This window comes from Sphaerodactylus townsendi, linkage group LG05 (assembly GCF_021028975.2).
Source record: "Sphaerodactylus townsendi isolate TG3544 linkage group LG05, MPM_Stown_v2.3, whole genome shotgun sequence".
NCBI lineage: Eukaryota > Metazoa > Chordata > Lepidosauria > Squamata > Sphaerodactylidae > Sphaerodactylus > Sphaerodactylus townsendi.
Window position 1 is genome coordinate 34183442 of NC_059429.1, and position 16394 is coordinate 34199835.

Consider the following 16394-nt stretch of genomic DNA (forward strand, 5'->3'; position numbering starts at 1 on the left):
GTACTTCACATATATTCTCAACAATCCATACAGCAGCCGTGTAAATAATTCCTTCAAAGGAAGTTTAAGATTATCATCCCTGTATTGCAGCGTAAGGCAGAGAGATAACAACTTGCCAAAGTATTGTCGAATCCTCTGAAGATGCCAGCCACAGATGCAGGCGAAACATCAGGAGAGAATGCTGCTAGAACACGGCCATACAGCCCGGAAACCACACAGCACCCAACTTGCCAAAGGCCATCAAGGGAGCACATGGCATGGGTTAGTTCTCAGCTCACAATTCAGTTTTATAGCCTTAATGCTACATTAGTTCTCACAAAACTGGACAGCATAAACAGCAGTCTTCAAAGCATGTCTGTTCAGTTAATGCAATTTTATCCAGATACAAACTTGAGAAGAATTTTCTCCATACTGTTAGTTTGGTGCCTTTCAAGTAAGCATAGCATTTCAGTGAGAATATCAGAAGGAAACACATGAAAAAGCATACAACATTGCCAACCCAACTTACGTATAGGACTTCCCAGAGCCAGTCTGTCCATATGCAAAGAGGCAGGTGTTGTATCCCTCAAAGGCTGTTTCCAGGAGAGGGGAAGCCACTGACTGATAGACCATTTCCTGACTTGCAAAGTTACAGTGTTGCTTATCAACCGACCATAATGAAAAGTCAAAAATGAAATTGTACACTTGTTTTGTATCTGGGTGGTGAACAACAGTTTCTTGTCCTGACATAGATACCACCTGCAATGTTTCTTCATTTTTGTCTCTGAATAGGACACAAAATAAAATGATTTATTGAAAAACTGAACCCATTCCACAACAATTTCCTGTCCTGAACTGATTCTATATGATACATTTGAAAGTGTATACAAAATTACAGTGTGGAAAAATCAAGACATACTGACCAAAAGCTCTGAATTTTGAGCTATCGATGAATTGTCTGGGCTACAGTACACTAGAATAATACTGTTTAGGTTGTACTATAGATAACTGGAAAACAGTGGGACTTTAGACACTCTCTAGAATTATAATAACAGAGGAAAAGAAACACGAGTTCAATTAAATATACATCTTTCAAGTCTGGAGTAACTACAAATATGAAATCCTAATTCTTAAAGTAGCGCTGGAAATATGTAGTACAGAAAAATATGTGTTCAGTGTTACTTAACTGGAAAACTTGGTTAACCGGCCTACCTAGCACAGAGGTGTCAATCCTGGGCACATACTCCCCCTCCACCCAAGCATGAGTTGCCCTTTGAGCAGAGGGGACCACTTGGCCTAGCTAAGTCTGACACATAACCATCACTTAGTGCGTCACTCATATATACTGAAGGAGTGAGAGGGCAGCAGTCCCAAGGGGGGATAGAGGTGCAGACCATTTGAAACTGCTTCTCTCTTCAGCATGTAAAAGCATATTTGGTTAACTAGCTAACCCCATTCCCCAAAGATACTAGTTAGCAAAGCTTTTACCACATCATTTTGCCCCAGCCTTGTACAGAGCCGATTCGCATGCAATACTAGAAGTCATCTTATGAACATTTGCTACATATGCTAACCATGAGATAGTACCAGTAGAAAAGAATATTGTGCCACAGAAACTCTTGTTAGAAAGGTGGCTAAAAACCTGTATCATTTCAGAGAGGTATGCTGAAATATCTCAGACAAAACATGATAACAAAATGACAGACCTGGTGCTGAAGGGGCGTACTCTCACTGCAACAGTCACTTTACTGTTTTCCACTTTGAAAAGATCATCTTTGGTGCATGTGTTCTGAATTGGAGTATTGTCTTTCAGCAAAGTGTCCATGCTGTTTTCTCGTTCCCTTCTATTTTTATTGGTTAGAGGATTAGAAACACTGGATTTCTTCTGCGGGATTATTTGAAGATATGTTGTCTTGTTCCTTACAGTGGAGAGACCAGGACTTTTGGCATCTTGAAGAGATCCATATTTTCCTGTAAATTTAATACCTTCTGCTATCACTTTCCTTGGTGTCTTCTGTCTTTCCAAAATTCCATTTTTAATAGATCTGTTTTGCTCACTGCCAGTCTCATTGAACTTACTGAAATTAACTTTTTCAGCCAGTTTTAACGTCCTGATTTCAGGTTTTGCAGCTGTTAATGGCACTGAACGAAGAACCTCATTTTGTGAATTAGTACCGACTGCCCTTTGTTTCACAGAAGAATAGTTCCTAGTACCACCGGAACCATTGTGATTAAAAAGGAAATCATTTTTCTGTTCCAAACTTCTCCTTATATCTGTATGATCTCTGAGTGACTGAAGGCCATTTTTAACAAGTGGAGTGTCCTTGCTGTTATATTTTGGTGTAAATAAAGTTTCATTGCTCTTCTGTGTGAGAGATACTTCATTTTTCATTCTGCCTTCAAGAGCGTTGTCTATTTTATACTTCTCATTTGATCCAGTCCTCAGACGCTGCTGTAGTGTCGGATGCCTTTGGGACTGTGTAGTATCAATATCAAGTGCGGCGTCCTGATCAAAATGTCCTTTGCTTGCCACTGTCCTTCTTTGGAGGCTCAGCTTCTTACCTTCACTCGTACATGCCACTGAAGCCTCACCCAATTTCTTGCAGGCAGAAATCACATAGGTTCTATTTATTTCTTCAGTTTTGCTCCAGGACTGTGATAGTGGTGTATCTCTCTCCTTCCCTGTTGCTTGTGATGTAACCTGAGGGCCAAATCCGTTGCTTTTAGCAATGATATTCTCTGGGGCATATTTTTTTGAGGAAACCCCAAGTGTATCAGTATGGCACCTTTTAGGTACAGGATAGATAGGCATTTCCATCAAGCTGGAATTTTAGGACAGACACTATCTTCTGTAAGCTTTTCCAGGGAATACTTGACTGCTAGTCTTTTCTTTATAACGTACTACCAAGGGATCTGTAAAAATAAAATATTAGTTTCAAATATGTAAAACTATTTAGCAGTTTGGTGGTCTACATTTAGTAAAGCTATCCTGACAGATTGTTTAAATTGTCTGAGTTTAAATCAGATGTTGATTTCTTTAAATAAATAGTTATACTGTGTCATTTTCAAAATAACTGTATAAAAGGAAATCTGAACTGAAAAATTTACATGGCTGTTTGCCAACCAAAATTAAAACTTCCTTTTCAATGGAAAAGGAACAATCTGGGGGAAGGATGGGGGAAAACTTCTGAATTAAAACCTATGAATACACTTGTCCATGTGCCACTTTTATTATTGCCACAAATTATAAATAGAGGACCACCAAATAGTATGGATGAGAAACAGTTTTTTGTCCAGGTTTATACTCTGTCTCAACAAAAGATCTAAGGAGATTTGTGAATCAATACACCGCTTCTTCCTGGATCTTCTATGCCCAAGATACTCTTACCAGGACCCTGAAATCTACTGTTCATATTATTGGTGGTTTTGTGTGACAACTAAGCATTCAACCTGTCCCCTAGCCATCTCCCCAAGTCAGCCTACTGTCAAATTAAAATGCATCCTGCCTCACTACAATGGGACTTCATGCAACAACCTGCCTGTGTTTCCTATAAAACTTTGATCTGTTCCTAAAAGTCAGCATACTGTGGCATCTGTTGAATGGCACCACATGAAGTTTTGAGACCCAGGAATAATTCAAATAATGAAAATTATGGGTGCTAATTCCTCCTTCATTCACAGCTTCTTAGGAACAATGCCATTGGATGCCTACACTCTATCACTTACCAGGGATTTGTTACTCCTTAAGACATTTAAACAACCTTTTGTGCTTTCACAGGGAAAGCTGACAGTGATTTTTTTTTCACTGCCATTTCACTATGTATAAGGTGGCGATCCTAATCTCTTAATGTTGCAGAGAACAAGGCAGAATGGTTATTCTGGAGTAACACTAACACAGGACACAGGACTTACAACTAGAACATAAAGAAATTGTTGGGTCAGACATAAATCCCTCTTAGACCAGAATATGTTCAACAAAAGCCAGCCAGATACCTGGAAACTCACAAATATATCCAGTACCTGCTGTTTAGGACTGTACGTGGAAGCTTTCTGCAGGTTGCATTTTAATATTTTATGCTGGTCTTTTACAAATTACCTTTGGTTGAAGAAATTGTTACAAGGAATAATGTTTAGACAATATGCCCAAATTGGGCATTTAGCAAAAGAATAAGGAGGAAAGGGAAACAAATGCTGCAGATTTGGGGGGGGGGGGTAGCATAAGATTAAAACATCCAGGCGAATCACTTCCCGGCATGCAACACCAACCTCCTCCTCTCAAGTAAGCTCCCACGACAGTAAATGCAGAAAACGCCCTCACGATGGGAAACCTTTAAACATTATTCTTCCCACGGCAAATTATCCTTTTCCGAAGTAAAGAATGGCGAGATTTCTGCCCAAGCAAGGGAGAAAAAGGAGGCAAGCTCCACACCCAAACCTACCCACCATAAAGCTCCAACAGCCGGTCGTTTCGGCGGCGCCTCTCATTCTGTTCGAATACTCCGCCGGAGCTTGCCATTGGCTGGAACGGGCCGATGACGTCACACGCCATCCCCAAGAGGAAAGATGCTGCAGCTGCGTTGGCACTTCCGGTTCCCCACGCGACTATGCGAGGGCTATAGATGCAGGAAGAAAATGCAGAATGCATTGAGGTAGAGCGGGTGCTCCCTTTTTGCAGAGGAACTATGTGTAACTCTTTTTCTTTGCTACTTTTGTTAGGGTAGCCCTTTTTTTGCCTTCCCTGACAGTGAATGATGTTTGTATCCTGGCGAGGAACGCTACAAAATAGACCTGCAAATTCAGTTAATCTAGCTTTGTTATTGCAGGTGAAGAATCGAAGCTCTCCCTCCCCAGACGCTTGTATGGATTCACACACACACCCACAATGGGGCTGTAAACCAGAAATAAGGCAATCCCTGAGCATCTTAAAATTAATAATTTACAACATCAACTTTCCCAAGCTTTAGTCCCCTATATCATATCTAAGTTTAACAGCAACATCCTTGGCTCCTTGTGTGGAGCAGTCACCAGGACTCTTCTTGAAACATTAATTTTGATGCAGGAGTATTGAATTCAGTTTCACAGCCCACCCTTCATTTCTATATTTCTACCACATGCAGTGTTCTCCAGAAACAGTATTAAGAAAGTTCAGCCCCTCTGAGGCAAACTTTGTAACACAGAACAGAAATATCTACAGGATCAGGGTCTCACACAGGATCATATCTACCTAGTAGTAATTTAGATCTTCATTAAAACAAATTAATTCCGTGACCCACAGATCTTTTTCTGAGCCCTGCTAGTAGAGGGCTGGCAGTAGCTCCCATACTTCTCACTGATCATGGCACATTTGCAGGCTCCTTCACCTGTATGTCATCAGGCAGGGAAGGACTGGGCATTGGCTCTGCTGCCTGGTCTTCCCCAGGCGCAGCCAGAGGTGGCTGCACTGTGTCCTCAGGTTCTGCCTCAGAGTCCTGTGTCTTGGTAAGCACCCATGGGTTGGCTCATGATACTCAGGCTGCCACTAGCCAGGAAATGCGGGGGATAGGGTGGGAAGAACACTCTTAATTCAGACAGGGATCTCCCAACCCCCCTAAAGGACCCTGGATAGCAGCCTCCTTACACTTCCTTGCTGGCTATTACCTGGGCACCTACAGAACTCAAAAGGAATATTTATTTTATGCCAAAAGTAAGAAGTTAATTTAGGTGCAAGATAGAGGAAAGGTTTTAAAAAATCAGGATTTGGAATAATAGCACTAACTGGAAGAACTAAAAGGTTTAGATTAAATTGCCAGAGGTGGAAATAGACAACTGAACACATTATCTAACAACCCAATCTGAAGTCACAATGACTAGTGAAAGAAACACACTGAAATTAACAGTAAAACACTTAACAGTGAAACACTTAGCAGAAATGTGCCCCAATGATTTTAATTCAAATTGGAATCCAGCACTTATTCACTTGATGTACAAATGCACTGTATTTACAAATATATCTCAGTTCATCACTTCTGTGAAAAGCTTCTGTCATGCTTTCTAATAATGTCCACAAGATTATCAGCTGTTACAAGTCCATTCTGCGACTGTTTGCTTCTTTGCTGTTCCTTTCTTTTCTGGTCATGAAGATATGGGGAATTTAATAACTGAGGTGGGAGGATAGTGCCTGTTGGTTTAACCCGTTTTACAACATCCCAGAAAAGTTTTTTACTGTTGTTATTAATAAAAGTAATTGCAGTTCCACTGTGACCCAACCGTCCAGCTCTTCCAATCTGAAAAAAAAAGAGTATTTAAACTTGGTGGAAATACATGTCTCGTAAAGCTAAAAAAGTTTCATAGTACATTTTATTTCACTGTCTTTAAAACAGAATCAGGTGATGAAAGATGAGAATAAAATTTAGGCTGTGCAACCAACAATCTTTTCTACTTGAAGTGAGATTTGACTTTTTCAGGTACAGGTACCCAGATCAGAGATTTCAATTTGAAAACAACTGCAAATAAGAATGGTGGGTTAGATCCTACCATTTCATACCTCCAATGTAAAAACCCCTTTACTAACAACAAACATTCTTCCATCAATGCAAATGTGTTTTATCAAAAGGATTCTTGTGCTAAACATACAGGCACCAACAGAACAAAATGACAAAATCCAAGTCATTATTCACATATATACACTACACTTGATCATAGCCAAAAGAATGGATACTTATCAATCATCATGGAAGAAATTGGTAACTTCTTGATTGATATGGATGGGAATTTCCCCCAATGACATCGTCAGCCCAAGTATGTCCTTTATTGGAAGAATGATTCTGTTTATCTGCCCTAGAAGAGTTCAGTAGTAGAACGAGGGCTCGTAGAATTTGCTCACCTTCATATTTGGGGCTGCCATACCCTAACCAACATCCAGAGTATGTAGATTTATTGACAATTCCCAAATATGGGCTTCTATGTTAGCTTGTTTAAATGTTATTCCAACAGCAGAATTGCACAGCCAGTAGTGAAAGACCCTTTTCTCCAATACATACTGTAGTTGTGATCCAGAAAGTTTTGGAACTTTGCTCCACTGTTTATTGGACAGGCCAAAATTTAATAACAAAATTTTGTTCCTTTCTCCTTTTTTAAAGGATCTGGCTGGTTTTCAGCTCAGAGGAAACTGTGGATTCTTCTGGAAGGAAGAGATTATCAAACTACATTGATTGTTGCAAATGGTTAAGCCAAACTGTTTTTGTATTTGAGATGGATATATTTGTATATAACATGGAGGCTAATGTTCAGTTTGTTTTTGTACCTATTACCAATGTTAATGTTCAATTCTGATAGTCAAGACTGTGGTCACAAGAAAAACAATAAATTTAAAAGGCTATATAAGAAGAGTATAATGGATGTTTTCCTAGAGAAGCAATGTTGTTCCTTCACTGAAATCCACATTCCATTCTTACTGTTTCCTTTCAGCCACTGTGAAAAGCTCCACATTTAGTAACTATCAACATTATTTTTGATTTTATCTTTAATGTAGATTATGGAAGTGTTCTTTGAACCCATAAGTTAAATTGGACTACCAATTAACATATGTAGCCATTGTAAAATCAACTCAGCTAAATGCATAAAAATGGAAATGCCATCACCACAAACAGGAACTATCCTAATTTGCTTTTCTCTTGATTTAGCAGTGGAGCAGTGGAGCCATGGCCACAGAGGCCTCTGGATTGGGCCGTAAGATATTTTCCCTCAAGATATGTCTGTAAAATCCACTCCGGTATTTCATTACATTGTTTTAAATCAGTATATTCTTGCAATTTAAAAACATACACAGCAGAGGGATTTTGAAAGACTTTAAAAGAGGCTTGCAACACAAACCACGGCTGTCAAGCAAAATAGATAGCGTGCATAAAACATTAAAAACCCACATCTCGAAATGGCAGCCTTAATTTGTTAAACTGCTCTAGTGAGACAGGGGAGCAAGCGGAAGGACCTCACCCTAGAGCAGAGGTAGGGAACCTGCGGCTCTCCAGATGTTCAGGAACTACAATTCCCATCAGCCTCTGTCAGCATGGCCAATTGGCCATGCTGGTAGGGGCTGATGGGAATTGTAGTTCCTGAACATCTGGAGAGCCGCAGGTTCCCTACCCCTGCCCTAGAGGATCTTCCCTATTTTCTCCCACATCTCAGAAATTCTCTGCAACATCAAATTAAAGAAGCCACAGAGTTTGTGATATTAATTCTTTTCCTTATCTGTAACAGGGATCTGTATAGCACAATAAATGAGGAAAACACACTGCCACATAAATATGCTACAGTGGGAATGGGGAAAGGAACCATCCATGCCTGCTTCCCTGCCCCCCGCCCCCCCCCCCCCCAATTCATCTCTTGGAAAAGTAAGCCTCAGAGTTGAGCTCACTGCACTAGCAGAGGTGGTGATTTTGAACTAATTAAACCTTTTTACCGCAGCCAGTCATGCTCTGGTACATTTTGTTTACAAAGGTTCTTGAAAAGCACAGTGGCTGCTGAGAGAAGGACATGTGAACACATGAAGCTGCCTTACATTCAACCTGACCCTTGGTCCAACAAGGCCAATATTGTCTGCTCACACTAGCAGCAACTCTACAGTGTCTTAGTCAGAGATCTTTCACATCACTGACAACTTGATACTTTTACCTGGAGATGCCGAGGACTGAAGCTGAGACCTTTTGCATGCCAAGCAAATGCTCTACCACTGAGCTATGGCTCCTCCCCATAGAGGGGGATTCTCTTGCACAAGACCCTTTCATTCATCCAACTGTATGGACTCACTTGCACAACATGCCATCCTAACAAGCAAACTTACCTGATGCACATATTCATCCATACTAGATGGCATGTCAAAGTTGACGACCAGCTTAACATTCACCAGATCAAGTCCTCGTCCAAGGACCCCAGTGCTTACAACCACTTCATACTTCTGTTGCAATAATCCCTAATTAAAATACATAGACATTAATTACAAGTAAGGGCACAGGGAAGACATATTCATTTAATTACCAGATACTTTCATATAAAGTTCTTCTATTCCTGTGAGGGGAGGGCGGGGGGTGGGGAAGAAAGAAAGCTAGCAGTACAAAATACAACTCTGTGAGGACTGCTGCCCAAAGTTATACAACAGGACTTCTGGCAAAGAAACTTAATGCAGTCACAAGACCTACCAACAATTTGTTCACACTTCAGGAAACTGAAAACAGCAACTAAACCAATATTAAAAAGGAATAGGAAAAACCCAAACAATTTTAAGAGAATAGAAAACTAGTTCTTCTTAGATGTACACTCTGAACTTGAACTCTTCACAGTTCTCTTTCTCTAGCTGTCAGCTCAAATGCTCAAGTGTGTTTAAGAACATGGTGAGAAAACTGCATCCCCTCCACCTAACCCCAGAAACCAACCCTGCTAAAAGTGTCTATCCACAATACTGGTCCAGAAGCCCAGGAATCCTATTTCCTGGCTGAGTGCAATTTCAAAGTCCTTCAGCCACAGAATAGAGCAGTTGCGTCCCTTAGCTGCAGAACAGGATTGCAGTTCTTTCCATGGCTAGAATAAACTGCTTTGCAGGACCACAGACTCATTGTGGGAAAATGAGAACAGCAGCAGGGGCGGCACGTTTCCAAACCCCCAAGCCTGGCTAGGATTTGCAGGGACAAGAAGAAATATCATTGCTTCTTTTCAGAGTATTGTACCACACAGAATTGCTGTGGATTGGACTCCCAACATTACAAGCCTGAAACTAACTGAAGATCAAACTCCCTTTCACAAATTCATCATTATGAGCACAAGACTTTAAAAAAAATATTTTGAAAAGCAGGTGTATTGAAGGCATCTACAGACCTGTAATATGGCAGTTCTTTCTGTCTGCAACTTATCAGCATGCATCGATACTGTTTGTAAGCCTGTTATTTTATGAACAGCATCACTCAGAAGATCCGCACCCAGTTTGCACTCTACAAACACCAGTACCGGAGGCTTAAAGAGCTTCTTATCCTAAGTAAACAGAGAAGATGATTAAAATCTTGTGTGTCAGGACAGTTTGCGAATTGCCAGTAAATAATTATAGTTACTTATTTTCCCTTCACTTATTCACATATATCCTCCTGAAAGTCAGATTTTTGAAAAGAAATTACAAACAGGTCTCACAATTACAAATGTACATCATCTCTGACCTAATTCAGACAACTTCCATGGCAAATACAAATTATTTACTTAATGTTGGCTTAGCCAATGCAACCATCAAAAGGTATAAAAATATTTAAACACTGGTTAGAATTCCAGAGACACATAAATGGAAAGTGCTAATGGTTGCTCTCTCGCACAACCCCACATTTCCCATCCCCAGCAGTCCTTTAGAACATAGGAAGAACGTCACAGGGTTCTTAGTTCCATGTGGTCAAAACTACAGAAAGGAAGGGGAAGAAAGTGAAATTGTCCTCCATGCATCCCCTGTAAATGTAGTTCTGATCCATTTAGGCTTCTCTAATGGGGTCTTGCCTTCTTTGGAGATATTTACAGGGGCAGAGTAAAATTATTCTAAGTAAATAACTGAGGTATAGCCATTTCCTTTCCTTCCCAGATATACACAGCTCGTGACAGAAAAACAAATAAATTCTCTTTCCACTGATACTAACATTTAATATTTCAAAAAGTTTTTTCTTTTTGGAGGGTTCCTCTATCCACAGGATAATCTGGCGAACACTGGAACATGGCAGATTCTTTTCCCCAATGGTGATTTTTATAGGATCTTGCAGAAGTCGATTTGCCAGTTGTTCAGTGCCAGAAGGCATCGTAGCCGACACTAGAAGAGTCTGACGATCTATTGGAATATTTTCCAAAGTATCTAATACCTGCTGCTGGAAACCCATTTTTAACATGGTGTCAGCCTGCATGGGGAGGAAAATACAAATTGGCACTAGATTTTCTTTTTAAGAAGCAGTCTTTTGAGAAAATGAAGAATAACTTTGTATCCATTAACAACACATTTGGTTTCTTAGGTGATAAATGAACATGAATGACCTCCCTCTTTGAAGAACCAGGTCAATACTATTAAGAACTATTACGAAGTACTATAAAGAGATGCAAAGGGCTGACAGAGGTAGCTGCCAGCGCTTATGCTCTCAGTACATCTTGTTGCAGCCTCTTTTCCCTCTTTGCAGCCAAAACCATCCAAGACTGTGTACAAGAGCAGCCACAAAGCTGAACACAGAGCAGCCACATTAGCCTTGATGAATGCAGCAAACTACATTCAGAGCACTTTGTGCACTGGTCTAAGAAAAACACCCACACACGTGTTTGAAGTCCACTGCATGTCAGGATAAAAATGTTTGTTCTCTAGGGTGTGCAGAATGTGGCTATTGGGCAGAAATGAAATAGTCCCATGGAACCCAATTTTGCCTTTCTGTAAAAAGAACAAGGCTATAGTATAATGGAATGGAGGATGTTTTACAAAGGGAATAGAATTGTAGTCTTTTCCAGAGTTCATAGTCTTGTTCTGAGTGCATTGTTTTCTACTATAATTTCATTTTTTCATTGTTTAGGACACATCCTGTCTGAAACTATTCTCTGAGCTGTTTCCAATTTTTGCAAACTTAGCCTTATTGCATTGATTACTAATGTCTCATGCTATTTGATTGAATAGTCTTTCCCTGCGTAACCTGGGCTATAAATAATCTACCTTGAGTCTCAGAGAGAAAGGAAGGCTATAAATAAATAAAAGGTGCACATAGACATTCTTTCACCTTGCAATTTATACTTACTTCATCCACAACAACAATTTTGATATGATGGAGCTGTACAGAGCTTTGCTTAAGAATTTCTAGGAGCCTTCCAGGCGTTGCTATTATAACCTAACCAAAAAGATCAAGAAAACAAATTAAGTTTTTAAAATTATTAACAGTGCAAAAATAGTGATAATCTAAAAAAATCAGTTTTAGATGTTACTGCACATAATTTTATCTTCTTTACACACAAAACAAAGGTATTTGGAAGAATCTCACCACACCATGGTTTACCTTAACATTTTGTTTTAGGCGATGGAGCTGAGGGGGTAATGGCAATCCACCAACAAGAAGAACTGTTCTCATGTTTGGTAGACCAACCATAAGATCTTTAGCTTGCTTCTCGATCTGTATCGCCAGCTCTCTCGTTGGTGTCAAAATAAGAGCAGATGGGGCTTCTGTCTACAAAGAGCAAAACCATTATGATTCATCAGTCTGCACTCTCAGGTTTGAAAACAGGTAAAGTCATTTCAGATAAAACCAGAACATCAACCTTTTAATCCAGATGGCAACAATCATAGTAGACACTCATAGTGTAACAATGGATCCTCTTTTTCTATATTATAAGTCACTGGGCGACTGTTACAGTGAATTTCTAATACCTTCTAGACTCTGGAAAAAGGAGGCAGTGATTCTGATAACTTCCCCTCCTCACTATAATCTCCCCCGCTCTGTGCCACTGTCTCCATAAGGCTCCAATCCACAGCATAACATTATGGGGAGGACCCAAGAGGATGCTGGGAGAAGGAAACCCAAGAGAAATCTGCACTCCTGAGTACCTATAACTTGCAGTTTGTAGGATACAGCTCCAAAATCAGCTCCAAAATTCCAAGTAATCAAGACAACTAAATAATAAATAGATTGAGAAACACAATGAAATTTGGACTGCAATCCTATGTACACTTACCCAAGATTAAACCCTTTAAATACAATGGGTCTTGCTCACAAGTAAATATTCCTAGGATGCAACAACACAATTTACGTGGTATTTCTGAAAACACAGGTATGAAGCTTACCTTGCCCAATGCTTTAATTATAACTGGAAGCAGGAAAGCTGCAGTTTTGCCCGAGCCTGTGTCAGCAGTGGCCATGATATCCCTGCCGTGTAATCCAATTGGAATCATTTGCATCTGAACTGGGGTTGGGACTTCATAGCCAGATTTTTTTAAATTGCAGTTTAAAATGTCAGGAAAACCACAATGCTCAAATTCTACAATAGGTTTCACAGCTCCTTGACCTTCAATGGTGATGCCCAGTTGCAGTCTTAAGTTGTCAACCTGCACGTCTCGTAGGCTTAGTACAAAATCATTTTCTTTATAAACATAAGTACTGTCGAGACAGACAGACCTGGTCTGAGATTCTGTTTTGTCACTATCAGTAGGCTTTGAGTTTTCCTCCTGCTCTTTAACATGCAAAATGTGTTTGGCTTTACACTCTAAGCTACAGACATCTTCATCAGTCTGGTCACAGATGTATTCCCCATAACGACCACAAATGATACAGACAGGCTCGCCAGGTTGGGGCCAGCGCTGAGTTCTGCTAAATGATTTTATAGGTTCCTCTGCAAGAGAACTGTTCTCATTTTTTTCATTTTTCAAAGTTCCTTCAATAGGTGCCACAGGTGAATCTAGGGAAGACTGTAGTTCTGTACATTCTTCCACTTTTGTATCCAATTCAGCCTCTCTAAACTTTGAGGCCACGTCAGATGAGGATTCATTGGGAGAAGACTTGTTTTTCTTAGTTTCGCAGGTCCCATCATCCTCAGCAGTCCTCTTGACTTTAAGAGCTCTTGGAACAAACATTCTTCAATATTCTGGGAAGAAAATGTGTATCAAATTGAAAGCTGTTTACATCTCTAAACAACAATAATGTATAATAAATGCAGGCTACTATGAAAGTCCAAAAGTGTGAAAGACCGCCATCTTTATACAGAAGTAGTCCCACTGATTTTAGTGAGATATTTAGTAGTTGTGGATCAAGCCCAAATCTACTTCTAACAGGCACAGATATTTATATCTGATGTCCCATGGAACTTTGAAAATAATATAAAACAAATGGTTTAGAATGGTCACTGCTACTTTCTTGCACATAACACCCACTCATCCAAATACTTCTGTCTCATAGGCTTTCTGCCTGGTTAATGCTGCTCTGCTAATCATGTTGGGTGAAAGCACTCTATTTCTGATAGCAGTTTTTCCAGTGCCCAAGAAATTTCACAAGCAGAACACAGTTGACTATGCCCACACTTTGGTCATTCTTGGATCTGGTAGGTAGAAGCACACCCCCTTGGGAGTGAGGCGGCCTATAAATCTAACAAATAAATAAATAAACCTCTAAAGGGGGAAGTTGCATTTTTCTTATGGCCACTGGCAAACCCATTCTTCATATATTTTATCCAAGGCATTTTTCAGCTGTTTTGTAGCAGACAATGAACTTAATAGTTTAATTAAGCATTTTTAGATGATTATGTGAAAGACAATCTGTGGAAAATTGTTTAAGCCAATAAAGTAGACATAATGATGTTCTTCAGTCCAGTGACCAGTTTCCAACACTGAAGGGATTCAGTATCATACAGCACAGGGGACTGTTGGATGAGTAACTATTTCTATAACAGCAAATCAAAGTCATGGTCAGAAATACTTTTGACTTTTCCACTAACCTTATTTAGGGCAAATTCAAATACCAAACCAAAGTAATTCAGACCACAGGAATCTTTAGAGTAGCTCTTTTGTTCTCATTGTATTTGCAAGCTGGGACAAGTGACATTAAAGCTGTATACACTATGCCCCATTAAGAACATTTCTCCTGAATATAAATAAGCAAATTATTAAGTCATTTCTTTTCTTTCACATGAAAAAGCAGGCAACATGGGGGGAGGTTGTGTTAGGGGGAAGGTGTGGATGCCAGTGGGAGGGAGTGGGAAGGCTGGCTGTGGGTGGAGGGAAGATGTCCAGGGCAAAGCTGTGCTCACTGGCAAATCTGTCCACTCTGGCAGCAAAGCAAAATTAAAATTGTGGTAGAAGTGGTCTCGCTTGCGGGGAGACAATGAAAAGTGAAAGCAGAGCTTGAAGAAATACATCTGTACAAGAATTCTTGCTGCAACTGACATTTGACCCCACCACACAGCAAATACATTGTGCATAATCAGTCTGTGTGTTCAACTGATTCAGTATTCTCTAACCTGAACCTTTAAACAAACTCAACAATCTGAATAAGTAAACAAGCCTCTGTGTTGCCCCATGCCTCACTGGAGAGCTTTCCCCATAATTTAACTGATCAAAAAAACTGTACAAGACTTTCTTCAGAAGATAACCAAGCCCCTGACTCTCTAACTACACAGGCAATGCACCCAACTTTGCTTTAGGAAAAAGGAACCCACTTAAAATACGGTTCTATTCTTTGAAAGAAACACTATCTACAATTACCACAAAGCAGGAAGTGGGGGAAAAGTGCCCTCTTGTAAATTACACTGCTTTGACAATGAAGCTGCTTTGCTCCACTGTTCTTTTTTTTTGAGCAACACAATCATGCGAATTCCTTGTCTTACCAAAAATTATAAATAAGAGGGAACACAGATACACCTACATATATAAGGGTACCCACTTGTACAGGATCTATACCCTACCTACACCCACATCGAGGTATAATTAATAAATAAACTTACTTCCGGGTGTAACAGCACAACAAAATTCGAGTCCACTAGAACCTTAAAGACTAACAAACTTTTCCAGCATATAATCCTTGATGAGTCACTGGTGTGTGACCTTTGATTTACGAAAACTACTCTAGAAAAAAACCCTCTGCTTGTTGTAGTTGTAGATCTTTCTTAAACGTACGTAAAATAAAGCAACGTTTATGTTACACTTATTTGTCCAGCTGTATTTGCAACGGAGAACACAAGATCAGAATCCCGCACATACCTGATGTACAGATGTATTTTTGTTTTACTCATAATCTCACTTACTTGCTTTATTTGGGATCATTAAGCCAGTTTGCAAGAGGAAAAAAAGGCAGTTAGGATCCTTTCCGGGTCCAAAGTGATAAGATGGATGAAAAACATGACGTTGTCCTAAAAACACACAGGCTGCAGTCGAATCATTGGAATTTCGTTTCCAAACCTCCCCCTGCGCTCTACCTTTCCAACAGTTCGGAGGGATCCTCACTCAACCTCACGCGCCTTGAGTAACTGTGGCGCACCCATCAAACCTTCGGCGCATCTCTGATGACTACCATTCGCCTACAGCTCTCACTGTGACCTCACTTCCTGTTCGGCTCCACCATGTGCGGGGAAGAGAGAAGCGGAACTTGGATTCTAAAGCAGGCAGAGTTAGAGGCTGTTTTCCTTGCACGACTTTCCCCAGAAATGCACTTCCTTTCATACGATCTTATTGTTCTTTTACAGTTTCCTTCTGTATTCCAAGGAATGTTATTGAACGTCGTGTAGCAAATTCAAAGATAAGTAAAGCAGACTGAAGGAATAGCAAAAAGAGAGAGAGACTTTACTTCCCAGTAAGATGGGGGAAACTGGTGTTTTAAGGGATGGGTGCACGTTTGATGCCTGCGTCAGGAGTTGTGCAGAGGACTCCGAAACAGAGATTGTGGTCTTGAAAAGAAATAGCACTATTTCAC

At 40.1% G+C, this 16394-nt stretch overlaps 2 protein-coding genes across 6 annotated transcripts in view; both read right to left on the bottom strand.

Moving 5' to 3' along the window:
- Positions 1–4482, bottom strand: part of KIF14 (kinesin family member 14) — a 54606-nt gene extending 50124 nt beyond the window's left edge. For 2 of the 3 annotated variants that reach the window (XM_048498448.1, XM_048498446.1), the window contains exons 1-3: positions 4246–4416; positions 1686–2892; positions 509–763 (exon numbers count right to left, since the gene is read on the bottom strand). In XM_048498448.1, coding sequence (XP_048354405.1) covers positions 509–763; positions 1686–2797 — 1367 coding nt within the window. In that variant the 5' untranslated portion in view covers positions 2798–2892; positions 4246–4416. The other variant, XM_048498447.1, reaches the window with a different exon arrangement.
- A 1396-nt stretch (positions 4483–5878) lies between these two features.
- Positions 5879–16014, bottom strand: DDX59 (DEAD-box helicase 59). 3 transcript variants are annotated; one of them, XM_048498519.1, is made up of 8 exons: positions 15901–16014; positions 12782–13578; positions 12000–12167; positions 11745–11834; positions 10620–10871; positions 9826–9978; positions 8798–8926; positions 5879–6242 (listed from the first exon to the last, which is right to left on the bottom strand). In XM_048498519.1, the coding sequence occupies exons 2-8, from the start codon at positions 13565–13567 to the stop codon at positions 5979–5981; spliced, it is 1842 nt and encodes a 613-aa protein (XP_048354476.1). In that variant the 5' UTR covers positions 13568–13578; positions 15901–16014; the 3' UTR covers positions 5879–5978. The 3 variants fall into 3 exon arrangements, with proteins under 3 accessions (XP_048354476.1, XP_048354474.1, XP_048354475.1); XM_048498517.1 differs by having other exon boundaries at positions 15730–16007; XM_048498518.1 differs by having other exon boundaries at positions 15734–16000.
- Between the last annotated feature and the right edge of the window lie 380 nt (positions 16015–16394).

Coding starts and splice junctions, on each gene's coding strand:
- DDX59 (XM_048498519.1), bottom strand. CDS start 13,567: ATGTTTGTTCCAAGAGCTCTTAAAGTCAAGAGGACTGCTGAGGATGAT. Junction 11,835..11,999: donor GCCTAAAACAAAATGTTAAG/GTAAACCATGGT, acceptor CTTTTTGGTTAG/GTTATAATAGCAACGCCTGG. Junction 10,872..11,744: donor AAATTGTTGTTGTGGATGAA/GTAAGTATAAAT, acceptor CTCCCCATGCAG/GCTGACACCATGTTAAAAAT.